The sequence below is a fragment of the Leptinotarsa decemlineata genome, unplaced genomic scaffold (genome assembly GCF_025532065.1).
Source record: "Leptinotarsa decemlineata unplaced genomic scaffold, Ldec_3_MD MMD2_tig00026307_RagTag_RagTag, whole genome shotgun sequence".
NCBI lineage: Eukaryota > Metazoa > Arthropoda > Insecta > Coleoptera > Chrysomelidae > Leptinotarsa > Leptinotarsa decemlineata.
The window spans coordinates 7241344-7260090 of NW_027412681.1; the positions used below are offsets into that span (position 1 = coordinate 7241344).

General features: G+C 31.6%; 1 protein-coding gene across 8 annotated transcripts in view; it reads left to right on the top strand.

Moving 5' to 3' along the window:
• The window catches only part of Psi (P-element somatic inhibitor), a 37779-nt gene that overhangs the window by 15096 nt on the left and 3936 nt on the right, over nt 1-18747 (top strand). For 5 of the 8 annotated variants that reach the window (XM_074181289.1, XM_074181292.1, XM_074181293.1 and 2 more), the window contains 7 exons: nt 6038-6314; nt 6772-6986; nt 7087-7291; nt 8189-8427; nt 10354-10471; nt 10905-11044; nt 12173-13712. In XM_074181289.1, the coding sequence (XP_074037390.1) occupies nt 6038-6314; nt 6772-6986; nt 7087-7291; nt 8189-8427; nt 10354-10471; nt 10905-11032 (1182 nt within the window). In that variant the 3' untranslated portion in view covers nt 11033-11044; nt 12173-13712. Of the gene's footprint in view, nt 1-6037; nt 6315-6771; nt 6987-7086; nt 7292-8188; nt 8428-10353; nt 10472-10904; nt 11045-12131; nt 13713-16949; nt 17018-18747 lie in introns of those variants that run through there. The other 3 variants (XR_012467050.1, XM_074181290.1, XM_074181291.1) reach the window with 3 other exon arrangements.

Genomic DNA, 18747 nt, shown 5'->3' on the forward strand with positions numbered 1-18747 from the left:
CAAATTTTTTTTCTATTTTAAATGAGGCTTGATTTAAAATGTTACATGAATAAAATTGTTATTTGAATAAAAAAGACTAATGAAATAACTTGAAGCTTTTATTGATTCCGAAGAAAAATATAGTTTCAGAGTATTGGAAAATGGAACGCCAATTTACTATATATTATGCTGAAAACTAATCTATATACATATAGTTCAACTCAGCAATGAACAAACATTTTTATTCAACAGTCAATGGAATGTATTATTCGAGTAAATTCAACAAACGTTTCAATTCTGCACATAATTTTGACCTTTGAATAAAATGTTAGTTATTTATATGACTGTTGAATTATAATGAAACTTTAAATTCACACTATAAAAGTAAGTTTGGGAATAAAATTTCAATTAATATATTTGAATGACTGTCAAAGTTTTTCCATGACATTGTTGGTAATAAAAATAGACTTTTGTTTGTCTGAAAATATAGCAAATTAACTTTCCATGCTAAATATTTTTCTATGAATAATAAAGATTGTTATATTTCAATTTTATTGGAAGTGTTGAATATTTCCAACATTCACTTTAATGCATTCAATTTAAAATTTGGTTACAACTTTTGTGCAAAACATTCTCAAGCAAGTATCATTTTATTTCATCAATCTTTTTAAAAAGCTAATTTCTGACAAAGAATTGAATTTTTTGATGATTTAAAAAGTTTGTTACGTGTTACAAGATACATTTAAAATGATTGTTGATAATTTTAATTCGGCGCTGGTATCGAGCGGATTTATCAAGAATTTCAAGTGTTACATATGGCAACATGCTAGTTCATTTATAGTACGACAAAACGCCGTTCAACCGTGGCGCCGAATAAAAATTATCAACAATCAATTTAATTCATGTATCACTGAAATTCAACAAACAAAATAATTCAGCTCATTTCAAAGGAATATTAATTAAAAGTAAAACGGCGTGCCACACCGTTTTACTTTCTATTGGTAATTTGTAAAAATGAATTGTTTTCACTGTTGCAATCAGGTGATAAATGAATTAAATTGATTGTTGATAATTTTTATTAGTCGCTGCGGTCGAACGGATTATTACCGTACTATGACCAACGCCATACATATATGCAGTTGAGTAGTTCCACAAAAATACGCCTGACGTCAGCGCGGAATAAAATTTATCAACAATCAATTCAATTTATGTAACACTGAAATTCAACAAACAAAATAATTCAGCTCATTTCAAATGAATATTAATAGAAAGCAAATAAGCGTGCTACGCCGTTTTACTTTTTATTATTATTTCTTTGGAAAGAATTGAATTAATTTGTTTGATGATAATTTTTATTCGGCGCTGACGTCAGGCGTATTTTTGCGGAACTACATAACTGCATATAATATGTAGGTATGTCATTGGTCATAGTACGGTAATAATCCGTTCAACCGCAGCGCCGAATAAAAATTATCGACAAACAATTTAATTCATGTATCACTGAAATTCAACAAACAAAATAATTCAGCTCATTTCAAAGGAATATTAATAAAAAGTAAAACGGTGTGGCACGCCGTTTTACTTTCTATTAGTATTTTGTGAAAATGAATTGTTTTATTCAAGTGATACATGAATTAAATTGATTGTTGATAATTTTTATTCGGCGTTGCGATCGGACGGAATATTGTGTTACTATCACTAGACTCTCATGTTGCCAGATTTAAAAATTCAGCTTCTGCAAGAATCCGCTCGACGCTAGTGCCGAATTAAAATTATCAACAGTCGTTTTAATTCATGCAACTATAATTATCAACAAACAATTTTATTCATGTTTCACAGAAATTGTAGTAAATCATTCGATAGTTACAAAAAAAGTATATATGACAAGCATTTACTTCCAAAAATTTCAAACAATGAATCTATATTATAACTGTTCGCAACTTCTCATTAAACAAATTAATTCATGTAACATTTTAAATCAAGTGTCATTTAAAATAGAACTAATTTTGCGAACAATCGTTTTTAATGTTTCGAATAAATGCATGAATCAATTAAATTCATACAAATAAATAGTTAGTTGAATAAATTGAGGAATGAATATTTGTGACAATAAAAAGTAAAACGGCGTTCCATAGAAATGTAAATACCTATGAAAGAGATCAATATTAATAGCCTGGGATCCCAAACTGTTGAATCTAGTCATGCACACAATGTTTATTAGACATGAGAGTTTGTCATCTCCAAGAGTTACTCAAAATGAACGACTGTAAAAAAAACTTTGCAACTGATTTTTGTAAATGGCTGAAAGTATGATATGGAATTTGGCTGTATTACCAACACTTCACATCAATCCTCTCATATGCATTAACATTACTTTTTGAACAGCCCTCATACTTTTTTCATGCAAAGAGAATTACAATTCACAAAACTTTTTGTATTATTGTTCAGACACTTTGCTATACTAAACGCATAATATATTCAACTTGGGTCTAAGGGTTCTAAGGACTCCGAAATGTGTTTTGCAACATTATTTTTCTCTAGTCATAGTTTTCATAAAAACAGAGAAGTGGATTTGAATATGCAATGATTCCGATAGTGTGTGTAGCTTGGTAAAGGCGGCATGGGCTGAGTATTTTGATTGTCAGATGGGGGTTTATGTAGAATGCCATTGTATGTCGGATGGATATTCACCATGTGGTGGATTGGGCTGTAGCACAAAGTGTGGGTGGTGTGGATGTTTTTGGATGGGATATAGAGTGGGACGTCATTGACTGACTGCTGGCACTATTGGAAGTTAAAAAATAGGAGGAGCGATAGAAAGGTGAAGGTCTGCCAAAATGTAATTGGTCGTGCAAGGTGTATTGAATGTTGTTGATTGTCATGTGAAAGATGGACGTCTGCTGAAACGTAATTGATTGTGTGTGTTGAATTGTTGACCATGAATGAGTGTCTAGTAGGAGGAGATGTGTCCTACGTGAAATAAGTAAAAAAAATATATCATTGGAAGTGTGCTAGTTTGGTAGATATAGTGTACCGCACAGCAATGTGTGTGTCAGTGTTGGTGCAGGAAAACCCATAAAACGTTACGTTCACTTCAGTCAGATGGAGTTGTTTACTCTTATCAAGTACTTGAAAGTGTGAATCCACTTATTTGCAGATGACAGCCACATCTATTTTTCTTCCACAGACCATGGAATTTTGACGGAAACGATAAACTCTACAATAAATTGTATTCATAAATGGTGTTGCAGTAATTCACTTGAAATAAATGAAAATAAAGCATAATGTATGCTCATTGCAAAAGAAAACCAGATTAAAACACTGCCAAGCCAGAATTTGGAAATGAAACTATGCGGGAGCCCAATCGAACAAGTGAAAAAAATCAAATACTTGGGTATTATAGTGGACTATGGACTAACGTTTAAAAAACATGCAAACTATATATTAAAACTATTTCTTTTAAAGTAAACTTTTTATTCAGATGTTCAAGATACCTTAATGCATGGACAAAAACGGTGATATTATACAATAGTATTATAATTGAAGTAGTTATATTTTTAGAAGTGATTAATTTTTTGGGAGAGAAAGTTTTTGGCTTTCTACTACTCCATCTGATACAAAAAAAAGGGATGAGAAAATCTTCCAAAGAAAGGAAGGAAGTAATCAATTTGAAACTCTATACATGAATGTGTAGATCATGCAAAGAAGTAACTTTCAGACACAAACTGAAAGAAAGTCCTCCTGAAACAGCTACTTTCAGGAGGACATTGAATTACACGAAAGAAAATAATTCTTTCGAAACAAATACTTCTATATGAACACTGAATTATACAGAAGATACTTTTCTCTATTCAGTTTGTATATCGAACATTGAATTACACGAAAGAAAAAAAATTCTTTCGAAACAAATACTTCTATATGAACACTGAATTATACAGAAGATACTTTTCTCTACTCAGTTTGTATTTCAAACATTTGTTGTAGAATAAGAATCAGATATAATTCACATGAGTTCTACTTTGAATGAATGGTAATAAATTGTACTCACATGGAACACTGTCACCCTCACTGGAATACACCGATGTTTCGCCTTAAAACACTTGCCCTAAGGCTCTTCAGTACCAAATTGGATAACATTATAGAAAATACACACAATTCATTCATGAATTACGATTTTGAATGTCACGGAATAAGCTTGATCTGCTTATGTCATCGATGACATCGTAATGACATTCATTCACCTATTTGATTTAATCCCAGCCAAGAGGAATTTTATTTGAATTGAAGGGGTTATATTTTTAGGAGTGATTAATTTTTTGGGAAAGTTTTTGGCTTTTTTTTTATCAGATGGAGTAGTAGAAAGCCAAAAACTTTCTTTCCCAAAAAATAGTATTATACTTCTCCGTTTGAACTATTGCTCCACTATTTTATACTTACTGAACCAAAACCAAATCAATAGGTTCCAAAAACTACAAAACAGATTGATGCGTATCATTTTGTCATGTAGCAGACACATTCCCTTAAAAACCATGTTGGATAGTTTAGGATGGTTAGCAATTAAAGATTATCTGTTATACCAGACACTTATTTTCATTTTTAAAATCAAAACAGGACGGGCACCTAAATACTTGATTGATAAAATGAGTTACAATTTTGAACTGCACCAATACCCAACCAGATCAAGAAATTGCTTTCTCTTACCTCTAGTAAGGACAAAGACTTCTCAAAATTCTGTCTTTGTTAAAGGACTCAAAGCTTTCAATGAGTTAGCCCCAGAATTAAAGGATATAGATTCTAGTGACCTTTTCAAAAAGTTATTAAAAAAATATATGATGGAAAATGTAATGAGACTTGACGTTTATTTTATAAACACACAGTATCTATATTTGTTGTGAGACGTAAACTTCTAGTTTAGAAACTTTTTATATATATTTCACTTTCTCTATATGATGACATTAATTTTATTTTTATATTTTTTATGTATTCGCAAGATTTTATGCTAATATATTTGAGACGAGATGTAAATTATTAATGGGGAATGTTCCTCCTAAGGAAAATCAAGTAGTTTTCATAAAAAAGCTCTAAAACAACGCATTTTAAACTTATCATTTCAACCTTTTTCTTTAAAAAATTATTTAAATGCCTAAAAAAGAGGAATGAAATAATGCATTCAATTTTTTCAAGATATTCGTTTCTATTTCACCATTTGGCAACATCGGTTATAGCTAATAAAGGACAATGAATCTGTTACCTGTATGAGACAAACAAAGATGACATATTTCAGAGGCGTGCTGTTCTGTTTACTTATGTTCCGAGACATTCTGTGACATGACATTTTGTGCACCTAACCTATCTTCTCCTATATAAATAAATAACAAAACAACTGTTGTTTATGTGGCTTGTGGAGATGGTATTGAACTATTATTTATATTTTGCCTTAATTGTTGATTTTAAAGATAATTTTCCTTTTTTAAAATAGAATATCTAGGTATGTAAAAATTATTTCAACTTGATATAGGCACTGTTGCCAATATGTGAATTAAAAACAAATTCCTTTAAAAATTGAAACCCAACATTTTAAACATCAATTTGAATACTTTTCGAAGTGAATTTGAAAAACTCATGAGTTAAACTCAACTTTATTTTGTTCAAACTTGCATTTGCTGTAATAACCCAAATTGAGGAACATTCCCCATTAGCAATTTTGTATGTATGTGTGTGTATATACGTGTGTATATTTATGTGTGTATATTTATGTGTGTATATTTATGTGTGTATATTTATGTGTGTATATTTATGTGTGTATATTTATGTGTGTATATTTATGTGTGTATATATATATATATATATATATATATATATATATATATATATATACAAATCAATTTTATTTTTAGATTTTATTGATTTCTTTCAAAATTGTTACTCACTGAACTGTATTATAAGTCTTTGACTAAATAAAGTATTTATATATATATATAAAGGAGCAGCCCAACTGGATCTCATATTATTCTTGGTACTTTGGTCATGAATGAGTAAATATGTAATTTTCATTTAGGCCCGGCAAAGAATAGACGAGCTTATAGACAGCGTCCTTCAGCGAGATAATGACGGAGGTGGCGGTCGCGGTGGACGAGGTGGCGGTCGAGGTGGTGGTCGAGGTGGTCATCACGGAGGTGGCGACCGGTTCGACAGAAATCGAAATGGTGGTGGTGGTGATTTCGGCGGTGGCGGAAATCAGTGGGAGGATAGAAGGGGCGGTCATCAGGGAGGTCACCAGGACATGGTTTCCTTCACTGTACCTGCTAGCAAGTGTGGTGTGATCATCGGCAGAGGTGAGTAACGAAATTTTGAATTATTTCGGATTTGTCTAAGAAACGATTGTACTGAAGGATATAGAAAAGTCCATTAAAAACTTGAAATTTGATTGAGATATCAGTTTACTTAAGAGCAGCAAGTTTCCTAAAATTAACTTGCGACTCCCGGAACTGGCAATATTTATAATTTTATAAAGTTGATCTTTAGACGGGTAGTGGTGCTTCCTTATGCTTTGACTATCGTATACTCAAACAAAATAGTATTTGAATCGATTAAATATAAATATTAAAGGAAAAAATTGGTAACATGAGTAAATAATTACTTGCTGGCAAGTCGGCCCAGCAAGAACAAATCTTGTGTTGAAGTCTCCGACAAAATCGATGTGTGACATATATAATTCAATTTATAATCATTGTGTAACAATATTTTTCTACAAAACATTGAATCTTGGTAACAGTTCATTGAATATTGTAGGAGGCGAAACCATCAAGCAAATCAATCAACAGTCCGGAGCTTATTGCGAGTTGGACAGGAGGCAACAGAATCCAAACGCAAGTGAAAAAACGTTTACCATCAAGGGTAGCCCCGATCAGATTGAAACTGCAAAAAGTATAATAAGTGACAAAGTACAATTACCTTTGAATTTTGTGTCGGCTGGAGGACCACAAATGTCCAGCAATATGCCTACTGTAAGTGCCTTATATTAAACATCTGGAAACTCTGCATTCTTTTTCGAAATTTTAAGTATTTGTAATATTTTCAAGTTTCAACACAGTCGTTTGTTTATAGGCTTATCCTGGTATGGCTCCACAGGGTTACAACCCTCAGAGCAGTTGGGGTGTTCCGGCTGGAGGTTACCAGCAACAGCAGCAGTGGGGTAGTCAACCTCAAGGTACTGAAGCTCCTCCAGCTCAACCCAATCCAGTGCAAGTTAATTCTAGTACGGGACAACCTGATTATTCATTACAGTGGGCTGAATATTACAGATCGTTGGGTGAGCATAAAATCTGTTTATATTTATTTATCGTCGTCCTAAGTTCCTTTTTATTCTTCTGTTCAAATATATTTATTCATGAATGGGAAAACATCAATTTTGACAAGATTCAATACATGTATTTCTAAAACTAATTAATTACTCAAAATAATATAATTGGGAAACAATTGAAATTCGAGAACTGAAAAATCTATCATTTTTTATTTATCAAAATATGTTACAGAATAAAATTTCTGAATAAGATGTATTCTGATTTAAATAAAACTTTTTCACCACAATTATTGATCTGTATACAACTATCTTTTAAGTCTTGATGATTTATATACATGTTTAAGGTACATATATGTACTAAAATAAAAATTTGAATATAAAAAATATAGAAAGTTTCAACTGCTCTGTATAATTTTGGGTGATTTCTCCTCTTAGCATATAAAACAATTACCAAAAATTATTTTATTTCATATTTGTGTTTTCATTTTTGAGTATTCTGAAGTCTGATTTACATTTATCAAAAAATAATATTCAGCTGATGTTAGAATTGTCTATTTTTGAGTTTCATTTAGTATTCCTAATATTTACTTGGGGTTGATGGAGAGAACAATTTACATGACAACTGACAATAATAGGCACATAAACAAAGTAGCCATCTCAGAAAAGTACATGTGCTACAAATGAAATCTTTATCTGATATGAGCTACTCCATTTTTCTCAATTTTGTTAGCTCAATATAATTTTGAAACTTTTATTTCGCTTCATGTTCTTGAAGTTTATAATATCAATCTTCAAGTTTCTTTCCATTTTGATGTTTCTGTTTTCATATTTCATAATCTCTTTTTTGTATGATAGGATACCCTAAAGATTCTTTAGAACAATTTGAATGATATATTTTTTTTGCAGGTATGCATCGTGAGGCAGAGATGATCGAACAGCAAGCAAAATCTAAAACAGCAAACCCCGCGACCGCCGCCATCCCTCAAGTGACACAGCCCCCAGCTGCTGCTCCCGCACCGGCTCCAGCAGCCCCCACACCTGTAACCGGAGCTCATCCCGATTATAGCTCCCAATGGGCAGAATACTATCGCAGCATTGGCAAGCATAAAGAAGCCGAAGCTATCGAAGCTCAGATGAAAAATAAGGTAATCATTTTTGTACAGTCATATAGAAAAACTAAGGTGATGGCAAGAGGTTTTTTTCCATGTACTCCTATCTCTCATTTGATAGACATTAATCGAAAGTAAGAACTATTTTGATTATGGTTATTAGCCCCGTGTTCTGGGTTGCCTTTGTTAATACCTCTCAAACTACCTAGGAAGTAACATGGCTGTTCTTAATCCTTTCAGCCATGTAAGTTTGCATAGTTAATCTAACTTCAACTAGAAAAATTATCAGCTATGATATCCCAAGGACATTGATAACTAACGAAATAATTTTATCACAGTTTTCGAAAGCACGTTATTTGGTAACATCCCGACGCCGAAGGCGGAGGGATGTTACCTAAAATAACGTGCTTGAGGAAGTTGTGATAAAATTATGAGTTATTTATCAATGTTCGAGGGATATTCGGTGAGAAAATTTTTTGCAATTCGAACAAAATTATTTATTGAACACACAGTTATCACCAAAGCGAGGAAGTGACATTTTCGAAATAAATTGAATTACTAAAATGTCAAACAACTTTATTGTGTTGGTTGCTTAGCAATGTCATGACATAAGTGATAACTACCCGTGAAAACTATCCATGGGTAGTTATCAGTGTAATGATGGTTTCATTGGTTATTTCGACACACATGACTAGAAATAGACAAATTTGATAGGATAATTTTTTTGGCAAAAAATTTTCTCCAGAAAAATACCTGGTCGAAGTTGGGTTCAAGCTAATAATGATAATAATATTAATATATTTCAGAGAATGCTCTACATTTCATACAGAAAACAACAAACATAAAATGAAACAACGTCACACAATTTCTGCATAAAGGTTTATAACTTATCTAGATATTCCTGAAGTGAATAAGGTTCTAACTTGATCAAAAGCTCTTTGACACCCGTTTTAAATTTTTTCAGGCTCTCTAACATTTTAAGTCTCTGTGGTAATTTATTAAAAAACCTTATAGACGCATAAGATGGATGCCTCTCTGACACTGTCAATTTATGAATCGGAAAAGATATATTTATATTGCGCTTAGGATAATTATGACTTGGTCTAGCTTCCAAAAATCTACTTTTATTTTCAAATAGGTATACCACACTCTCATAGATATAGATCGGATATACTGTCAAGATATCATTTGTCTTGATTCCCCTACATGACTGACGAAAGTTCAGTTTGAAAATAACTATCATAATTCTTTTTTGGATAAGGAATATATCAGAGGTATTACTGCTGCATCCCCAGAATATTATACCAAATTTAAGTGAAGATTCAAAATTCGCAGAATATATAATTTTTAGTGATTTTTCATTGAGGTATGAGCTTAATAACTCTGATACTGTAACATATTTGATTCAATTTTTTTCCCAGATTTGTAATATGCTTATACCGATGCAAGTGGTCGTTAACATATATACCAAGAAATTTTGTTGAGTTCTGAACTGCAAGTTCATTGTTTGACAGATTAATTGTACTTGGTGTTTCAATTCTTTGCTGTGTCGTTCTAAATGAAATAACATTTGTTTTCTCAACATTCATAATCAAATTGTTCTTCTAAGAGGTTTGCTCTTTCTAAGAGGTTACTCGACTCTATAATTAAGTTTGGATAGTTATGACTTGAGACTAACAGATTTGTATCATCAGCATAATTGGTGATTTGAGAAGTTTTACTGTCATTATTTAGGATTCCTAAAATATCGTTCATGAAAATAATAAAAAGTATGGGACCGGTTACACTTCCCTGTGGGATGCCCACGGTATTTTCTCGTGCCTATGATTTGAACATAATTAATTGGACATATTAATAAAAAGTTTCGCAACTTGCAGATGGAAAGTTCCATACCTGACACCAAAAGACTTGCAAAGCATAATGACTTGCAAAATATGTATTCTGTAAATATTTTCTTTCCAGACTGGTGTTCCACAACCAGGAGCTGCAGCACCAGTTGCCCCAGCAACCGGAGGTCCACAGGCGGCAGCTGGTTACCAACAGCAACCAGCTTATGGTAGTTATCAACCTCCAGCTAGCGGTAAGTAACAAAGAAATTGAACAGTTGAAAGAGTGTAAATATCTGGAAATAATATTAGAAGAGTATTAGAAGAAAAGTTGAGCAGTTGCACATCATTTTGATTATTGGAGGACAATTCTGTTTTTTTCTGAATAGTGATCAAATCAATTATTAAAGTAATGATACTACAGATGAAAATAAATGTGCTAAATAATATCGAATATGTGCAGAAATGAAGTATGTAGTGTAATGTTATTTGCCACTAATTAGAATGCTACATTTGAAAGTTATAACTTACAGTATTTGAGAGAGATATTTTAATAATTCTGTTATTTCTTTATAGTGTCTTAATGAAAATTTTGAATGATATTGAATCTTTTGAATGCGAATGAATACTTTATATTTGATGTTGAGACAAGGAGTTTTTCAATAAGTGGTCTTGATTGACTTTTAGGTTACTATGGTGGTCAACCACAGGCAGCGCCTGTTCCGGGAGGTGTACCGCAAGGAGGTTATGGATTCCCATCTTACGGATATGGTGGTGGCCAGGCAGGAGGTCCTCCGAACTCGCAGGACAATTAAACATAATGAAATGTAAGTATTTTCTAGAGATCAAGTTTAATACTTTTTTGAACGTCTATCACATGGTTATCTACTTTGGAAAACAATAATTTTTTGCCTGTTGCTATTGGTGGATTTATATTTTTTGTGTATCGAATTTTTCTTATTTGGTTTCGTGGTTTGATTTATCTATTTCAGGAGCATTCCTCTTTAGGAATGCGTACCGCTCTTTAATATAGTTATTTTCTATGTGGTACCGATGTTTCAAAGGGTGTTCTGATCACATTTTTTATAATCAGAAAAAACTTTTTTGAATTGCAGTCAAAAGACTTCTTCTGTAGGAAATAACGTTGCATTTATTTTGACAGTGAAGCCTTGAAGTCTATAAAAAAAGTTTTATGAAATCTGCTCACATTTTGTATTCAGTCGATCAAAAAACCTATTTTCCAAATAATATTTTTTTTGACAGTGTTGCACTATTTTGCAGTATGTCATGAAAAGTATATACAAGGTCTCTTCAAAAAGTAAATGAAATGTTCCTCAAAAAATATTGGTCCAGTCCGTCAGAACAAGAATAATGAATGCACAGCATTGAAGTTTTAAAAATACCTTTGTATTCATTGAATAACATCAGAAGTACTCCTCAACAAAATTATATCGAAACCTTTACCATATTTGATAATTATTATTTTTAATTCTGGTAGATATCCACAATTATTTCAAACTTGTATTATGAAATCAATATATAAATCAATTGACAACCTTCAAAACATTTAACTAATGACTAATGAGATCTCAACTTTTAACGTACCATTTCTTAACAATCTCAAAATTTTTCTACAGCTACAAGATTAAATTAATATTCTCGAGAATTTTCTAATCATATAAGTTTAAAAAAGTGTTCTACACAAAAAACTACCCTTTAGTTAATACTGTGACTGCTATTAAATCATCTTAATTAGATTGGTCTTCTGCTTTCAGAATACCCCAATAAAAAAATTTTAATAGTGTATGTGCTTAAAGGAACATACATTTCAGCAAATTGTTAACAGTTTTCCAAAATTATGTGAAATTTTCAGAAATTATGAATGTGTGTGATCAGAACACTAATTTTTTCCAGATGGTGATTGATGCAGCGATATCAGATTTATATATTTACAGATTTTAAAGGTGGGCCGAAATTCTCAACTAGGAGCTTCTGGAGAATATTTTCTTATTCATTAAGAAAATATTTTAAACAGCATCTGTTCTAGTAATAAGAGAACGTATTTATACAGCCATTTTGTCCAGCCTATAGAGAAAACAACAGCAGTGATTTGAATTTTAAACACATAGCATATAATAGAAATAAGTTTGGTTTTCTTTAAATATATCATCATTGACATACAAATTGGAATGTGGTTCCAATGAAACAAAATTTCAATTTCAATATTCACTATATATTACTTGTCCCATGCAGTGTAGTTTTGTTTTTGATTTTGGTTACAATATCACAATTATATGAATCTGGATTGTTTAATTTTTTCATTTATTTTGAGTTTTCTACGCATCCATTTTCCAAATGATTTTTTAGGCTATAGATAAAAAGAGAAAAGTGTGTTAGATTATTTGTAGGGACCCTTGGACTGGGAGATTGGATCTTTAATTTGGTAAGATCATTATCGAATTGCATTTGATTTGTATATTTTTGTTTAATACATTTCTATTCCGGTGAGTGACCAAGACTATCCTTGAAAAAATATGTCTTTGATGTGTTTTGCGGTAAGTTTTCAATGGAAGGACTATTATTCAAGGGTAGGTACAAAGTTTGTTCACGAAGTGTTGAAATTTATTTGGAAGCAGAAAAAGTAACAATAGAATTGTTCTGGCTCCTTTTAGATTTTTTTTAAAAGGTTATCATTTGAAGTTTATGAGAAGAAGGACTATATCTTGAGAACCTGTTTGGGTGTCGTTTGAATTCTACATTGAATTAAAAAAAATTGCTATTTGTTTATTGATTCATGCATATATTTTTGAAATATTTCTCTCAATTCAGGCTCTAAGCCCCAATCAAAAGCTCTATTTTAGATATGAGACCAACCTTTTATTCTGTAGCTAGAATATCAATTCAGATATGTGATGGAATTGACCGATACTTGATGAAAATCCATCTCACAGTAGTGTTAATTGAATATATCTGATATGAGATATATCACTGAAGAAACTACAGTGTCCACAAATTAAACCAAGTAGAATTCATGTAAAAAAGTGATATTATTCCTACAAAAGATCCTGTGAGAAATAGAACTGCCTTTTCAGTTTTATTGAGATATCGGCCTGTAACATTAATATAATAATCCTCAATATCACTTCTGATGAATCTATCTCGAAAGTACATTCAAAATTGGTTAAATACATTTAAAATTATTTTCTGAATACAACCAATATTTTAAAACTAATGAATGCTGAATTTCCATTGCACATTTCGCTCCGAATCGTGTCACATGACCACCATTGCGTATGTTCCCAAGGATCTGGTGATAAGGTGTAGTTTTTTTAGATATAGTAATGAGCAAACTTTGTGTATTGGAATCGCACCTGGGTTAAGGAAAGGTTGATTTCCCGCAATACGGGTCCATCTCACTTTATATTGTAATTTACTTTGTACTGCAGCTGTAAGCTGCCACAGTGTATAAACATTAAACATAACCTATAATCCTGCCGTGTTTTGTTATTTTTGTTTGCAGATCCTCCTCCAAAGCAGGTGAGTATTTCCCAAAATGTCTGCGTTGTCGACCTCATGATTGCAGATGTACTACTTCTACATTAAGAAAATTATATTTCGTGAAATTTTAAAGAATAGTTGTGAATTTATTGATTGGTGATTTATTTACACATACATTGAATTTGTATTGTGAATTTATTGATTGATGATTTATTTACACATACATTGAATTTGTATCGTACATATATACTCTATATTTATTGTAAAGTATGATATTTGCCTATTGGTGGCTTTTGGTGCATTTATATTCTCAGTCTTTACAGAAAGCATATCCATATATATTTGCAAGGTAACAAGTTGTAGAAGATATGAGATTGGTAATTCACACTTGTTTATTCATATAAAAATTATTTTATACATTTTTTAATTTCACATGATAATTTGTTATGATAGTACAAATGATAAATACTTTTCAAGGTTGTCGCTCCATTGTTTTTAAATGTTGATAATTGTTGAGAGAAATGATAATCTAGTAAGACTAGATATTCACTTGAAAGTTACAAATAAAATAGACATTGGCGGCATTTAAGTTAACTTCTACAAATGCAAATAAGAGTATTACAAACAAAAATGGCCATTTCAGTTTTATCTAATCTACAACTGAAATGCTTCAATTCAATTATGTCTGCAAGTGTCGAATGACACTTCTTTATTGACTTTTATAGAAACATTCATCTTCCATAATCTGATGAAAATAATAACTGTTTCAGTTTTCTATAACCAACATTTAGTCTTTAATTTTTGAATTCTCATCTACGTTTAATTTTTTATATTGGTTAACAGATTTTAATAAAACATTAAATAAGGATTAATTAATTGAATAATGAAGTACATCTTGTCAAATCTAGGAAGAGACTTGAGAATTCTCTATCTCTCGTTCTCATAGTCTGCTAATGAACGCACATCTAGTGGGTGGGACCATAAAGGAATTCAACCATGAGGTTTGAAGAACATTAATAATGATGAATGTTATTTATGGGTAAATATCAAACGGTCATTCAACGATAGTACTATTTAATAATTTATCAAAATTCAACTTTGGATAAAAATTATAATAATAATACTTGCTTTCATTGATAGGAAACAAAATACAAAGAAAATATATATAAACAAAAATATAACCTCCCATCAAATGACAGGATTCAATTTCTGACCATGCATGATGTTGGGTTTTACACATGTATATTTAAAAAAACAAAAATTATATCAAATTTATGTTATTCACCCCCCAAATTGTTTTCTAGGGACCGTGGGGGGTTTATCCTGGTCTAGATGGTATACAACTTACAAGTTTAACTTTCATAACAAAAATCTCATTCTGATTTAACTAATAAGGTCCCGCGTTAAAATTTGAGTTTCTTGATAACGTTGTGTTTATAGTGGCTGAAAGTATCAGAGGAGTATAATCTGCGGGTGCTCTGTTGTATTGTTTTTTTTTTTCAATTAAGGATTGTAAATTATACGTATATGACATTATTATTAGCCAAAGAGCAGCCTATTCAGATGATGAAAATGTTTTTGAAGAATGTTGTGATAACTGATATATTTTGTGTAAAATATCCTTTGAAAGTGTGAGGAGAACAACATTTTGAATATGAAGTCATAATTTAGTATCGATAATGTATCATATGAATTTTTTTCACTTTGACGAGACCTGGATTGGCTTCCCTATTGTCTATCCTTAGACACCTTCAGGAGCTAAGAGAATATATGTGATTGCAAACAAGGCATAGCTTATAAACTTGTGGGGTCTCCGGTTCTAGTGAATATATTTTATTTGTTGGATATTCTGCAAGAAGTAACTAATGGAAATAGATATGTGGACGCATTCTATTGGGAAGAAATAGAATAGCAGAACAAAAACCAGGAAAGAGATCCAAAACCCTGGGACTGCAACACTTTCAAAAGAAGCACTGTTTCCAAACACCAGAACTGCAACACTCTTCTTGGCGCGATCAACCAAGTTGTTCAGGAAAGAAGACACGCGACGAGAATAGTGTTGCAGTTCTGATGTTTTGGAACGATGCTTGTTCCACTTTTCATTCTGGAAAGAAATATAAGATTTTTGAAGGGTCTTAGCATCGTGTGAACTGGAACTCCATACATGAAACTGGTTATATTGCTTGTTCATCAAATTTGACTTCCTCATTTATAAAGATGTGCTTTATAATGAACCGCCTCTTACATGAAAACTTGAAACACGGTTTGAACTTGTGAATTTATTTACCTGCTCTACATTGAAATGCAATTTTGTTATTGAATAGTGTGAGTATTCGAACCTACAATTGATATCATTTAGCTGGACCAAATTGTGTGTGCTATTTTCTCTGAATTGTTTTCTATATTGAAACTGTTACATAGGTAAGGTACTATTTTTCTCTATTTCATTTTCATTTTGAGTATTATTGGCTTAATATGTTCTTAAATGATTATTTCACCATTTATTTCGTTTTTGGATTACAGCAGATATTGATTTATTATAGGATAGTTCTTTTATCAAGAACAGTTGACGTTGAGATTCCCCTCCTTTATTCTTGAAGTTCCAAAATTGAAAATAATATATTTTTCGTTTGACCAAAATTTCACTGTATTCAATATCAGTATTGTGACTCTAAAATACTCAATTGTCATTGAATTACACTATAACTATAAGGAAATTCATAATCCGCAAATTAGAAATTACAAATTGAACTGAGGATTAGAATGGAGTTTTGAAAGGTTCTATTTTGGGACCCCCAATGTTTATTGTATACTGGACATGTTCCGAATTTGGGAATTATATAATCAAAAAATATTTAGAAGGGAGGGGAGGTAGAAATCTCGTCAACTAATTAGATTCTATATCATGCACTGATTTGTATTATTGTGTATATTTCTGGTATGTTTGACTATATTTTGATATTTCTATATTTTAATTGTTTCGTATTGGTCATATGTTTGTTGTTTACCAAATTCCTAACTGATCTGAATATAGAAAGGCACCCTGATTTATTTATATTAGTGATTCTATTGAATTTTTCATTGCACCTTGGATATTCTATATTTTTTATGCAGTTTATTACCATTAAGCCATTAATATTATCTGCTTGTACTTTGACTATTTCGTGCTGTTTTGACTTGTGGTATTTTGAAAAATTCAAACAAGTAATCCCACTTTCTGATTACTTGTTTCAGATGCTGATGGTCAACTTTTATTTATAGTTTGAAAGCGTCTAGATGTTCCCTTCATCAATTAATTTCAGGTTAGCACATTTTTTACTTTAGTTTTATATCCTCATTTAATGCTGAAAATATTGATAGTTATTTGCTTAATAACATACTTTGTGGAAATTAATAATACTGTTAATGATAATATTTTCACAAAGATTCAGTTCTACCCAGGAACGAAAGGCGTTTACAAATTGAATTTTTGATAAAATTGTGTAATTATTATCATGTCTAGTGATAATGTTTTATTGAAAATTATTTTGGAGATTCTAAAATACAGTTTTGTATGTGAAGTGAATGTTGATTTTACTATTGGTTGTTAATTTTGATGTAAATGATAATTAAACATATTGTAACTAACTAACTATCCGCCAGTACCAATGTTACGTCTATGTGTGGATTCTCAAATATATGAACAGTAGTACGCTCATTTGATAACAATGAACTGTATACTTTACTTCAGTTACTCTTTGTAATTATTTCATTCACTTCACTGTCACTTTCTTCACTCTGATCTGATACGAGTTTTAATTCAAAACTCGTACCACATTCGAACATTCTCCAATCTTCTGGTGTTCACTTCTCAGAATCTGATAGACGCTCCCTGATGTGAGTGACACGATGTTTTGTCGGTTCTATTCCAGTGGCGTAGGCCACGGAGTGACAATATTTTTGACAAGATTTTTATGTTTGACTTCAGAGAAATATCTCGTAACGTTCGTTGTCATTCTAGACATCTCAAACTTCTCGATATTGTTAAAAAATTGCAAACTTACAGATGAGCCACTAAAAATAACTTTTGGACGAAAGGAATTTTAGTCTTCTGGGGATCACTTCTCAAAATCAGATAGACGCTCCAAGACATGATGCCACGATATTTTGTCGGTTCTTTGCCAGTGGCGTAGGCAACGGCCTGACAATATATTTATATTTGACTTCAGTGAAATAGCTCGTAACCAGAGCTTGTTCGTTGTCATTCTAGAGATCTCCAACTTCTCGATATTGTTAAAAAATTGCAAACTTACAGATTAGCCACTAAAAATAACTTGGACTAAAGGAATTCTAGTCTTCTGGTGTTCACTTCTCAGAAACAGACAGACGCTCCGAGATCTGATGCCACGATATTTTGTCGGTTCTTTGCCAGAGGCGTAGGCCACGGCCTGACAATATTTTTATATTTGACTTCGGTGAAATAGCTCGTAATCAGAACTTGTTCGTTGTCATTTTAGAGATCTCCAACTTCTCTATATTGAAAAAAAAATTGTAAACTTACAGATGAGCCACTAAAAATAGCTTAGGTGTGGGTAATTCTCATACAAAATGAAAGAGTTTTGAAAGTTGAATTACAATTTTCAATATTTTTTTTCACCTCACTATTTGGGGCAGTTCGTAGAGTTAAGGAAAAATTAACGAAATGGTCAAATTAAAAAATTTCATATACCATATTGAAACATATGCATAGACTTCTTCTTTGGGGAGATGAAAACTGTTTGCAATGAAATTCTTTTTGTTCAGTATTGTTATGCCTGTATTTATGGTTAGTTATTACGTTAAGATATCATAAAATATTGTACTCCATGAGATTCGCCGGTAGATTTGGAAATAATACAACTGATATTTAAACTTGGGGATTTTACTAAATTTCAAATAGGTTTAGTCAAATTACCGGGGATGATCAAATTATCAAAGATTATGATCCGATTGAACCAAGTTTAATCATTTGAAATGTGTGCAAATAAGTAATTTTCGAAATTTAGTTGAGAAA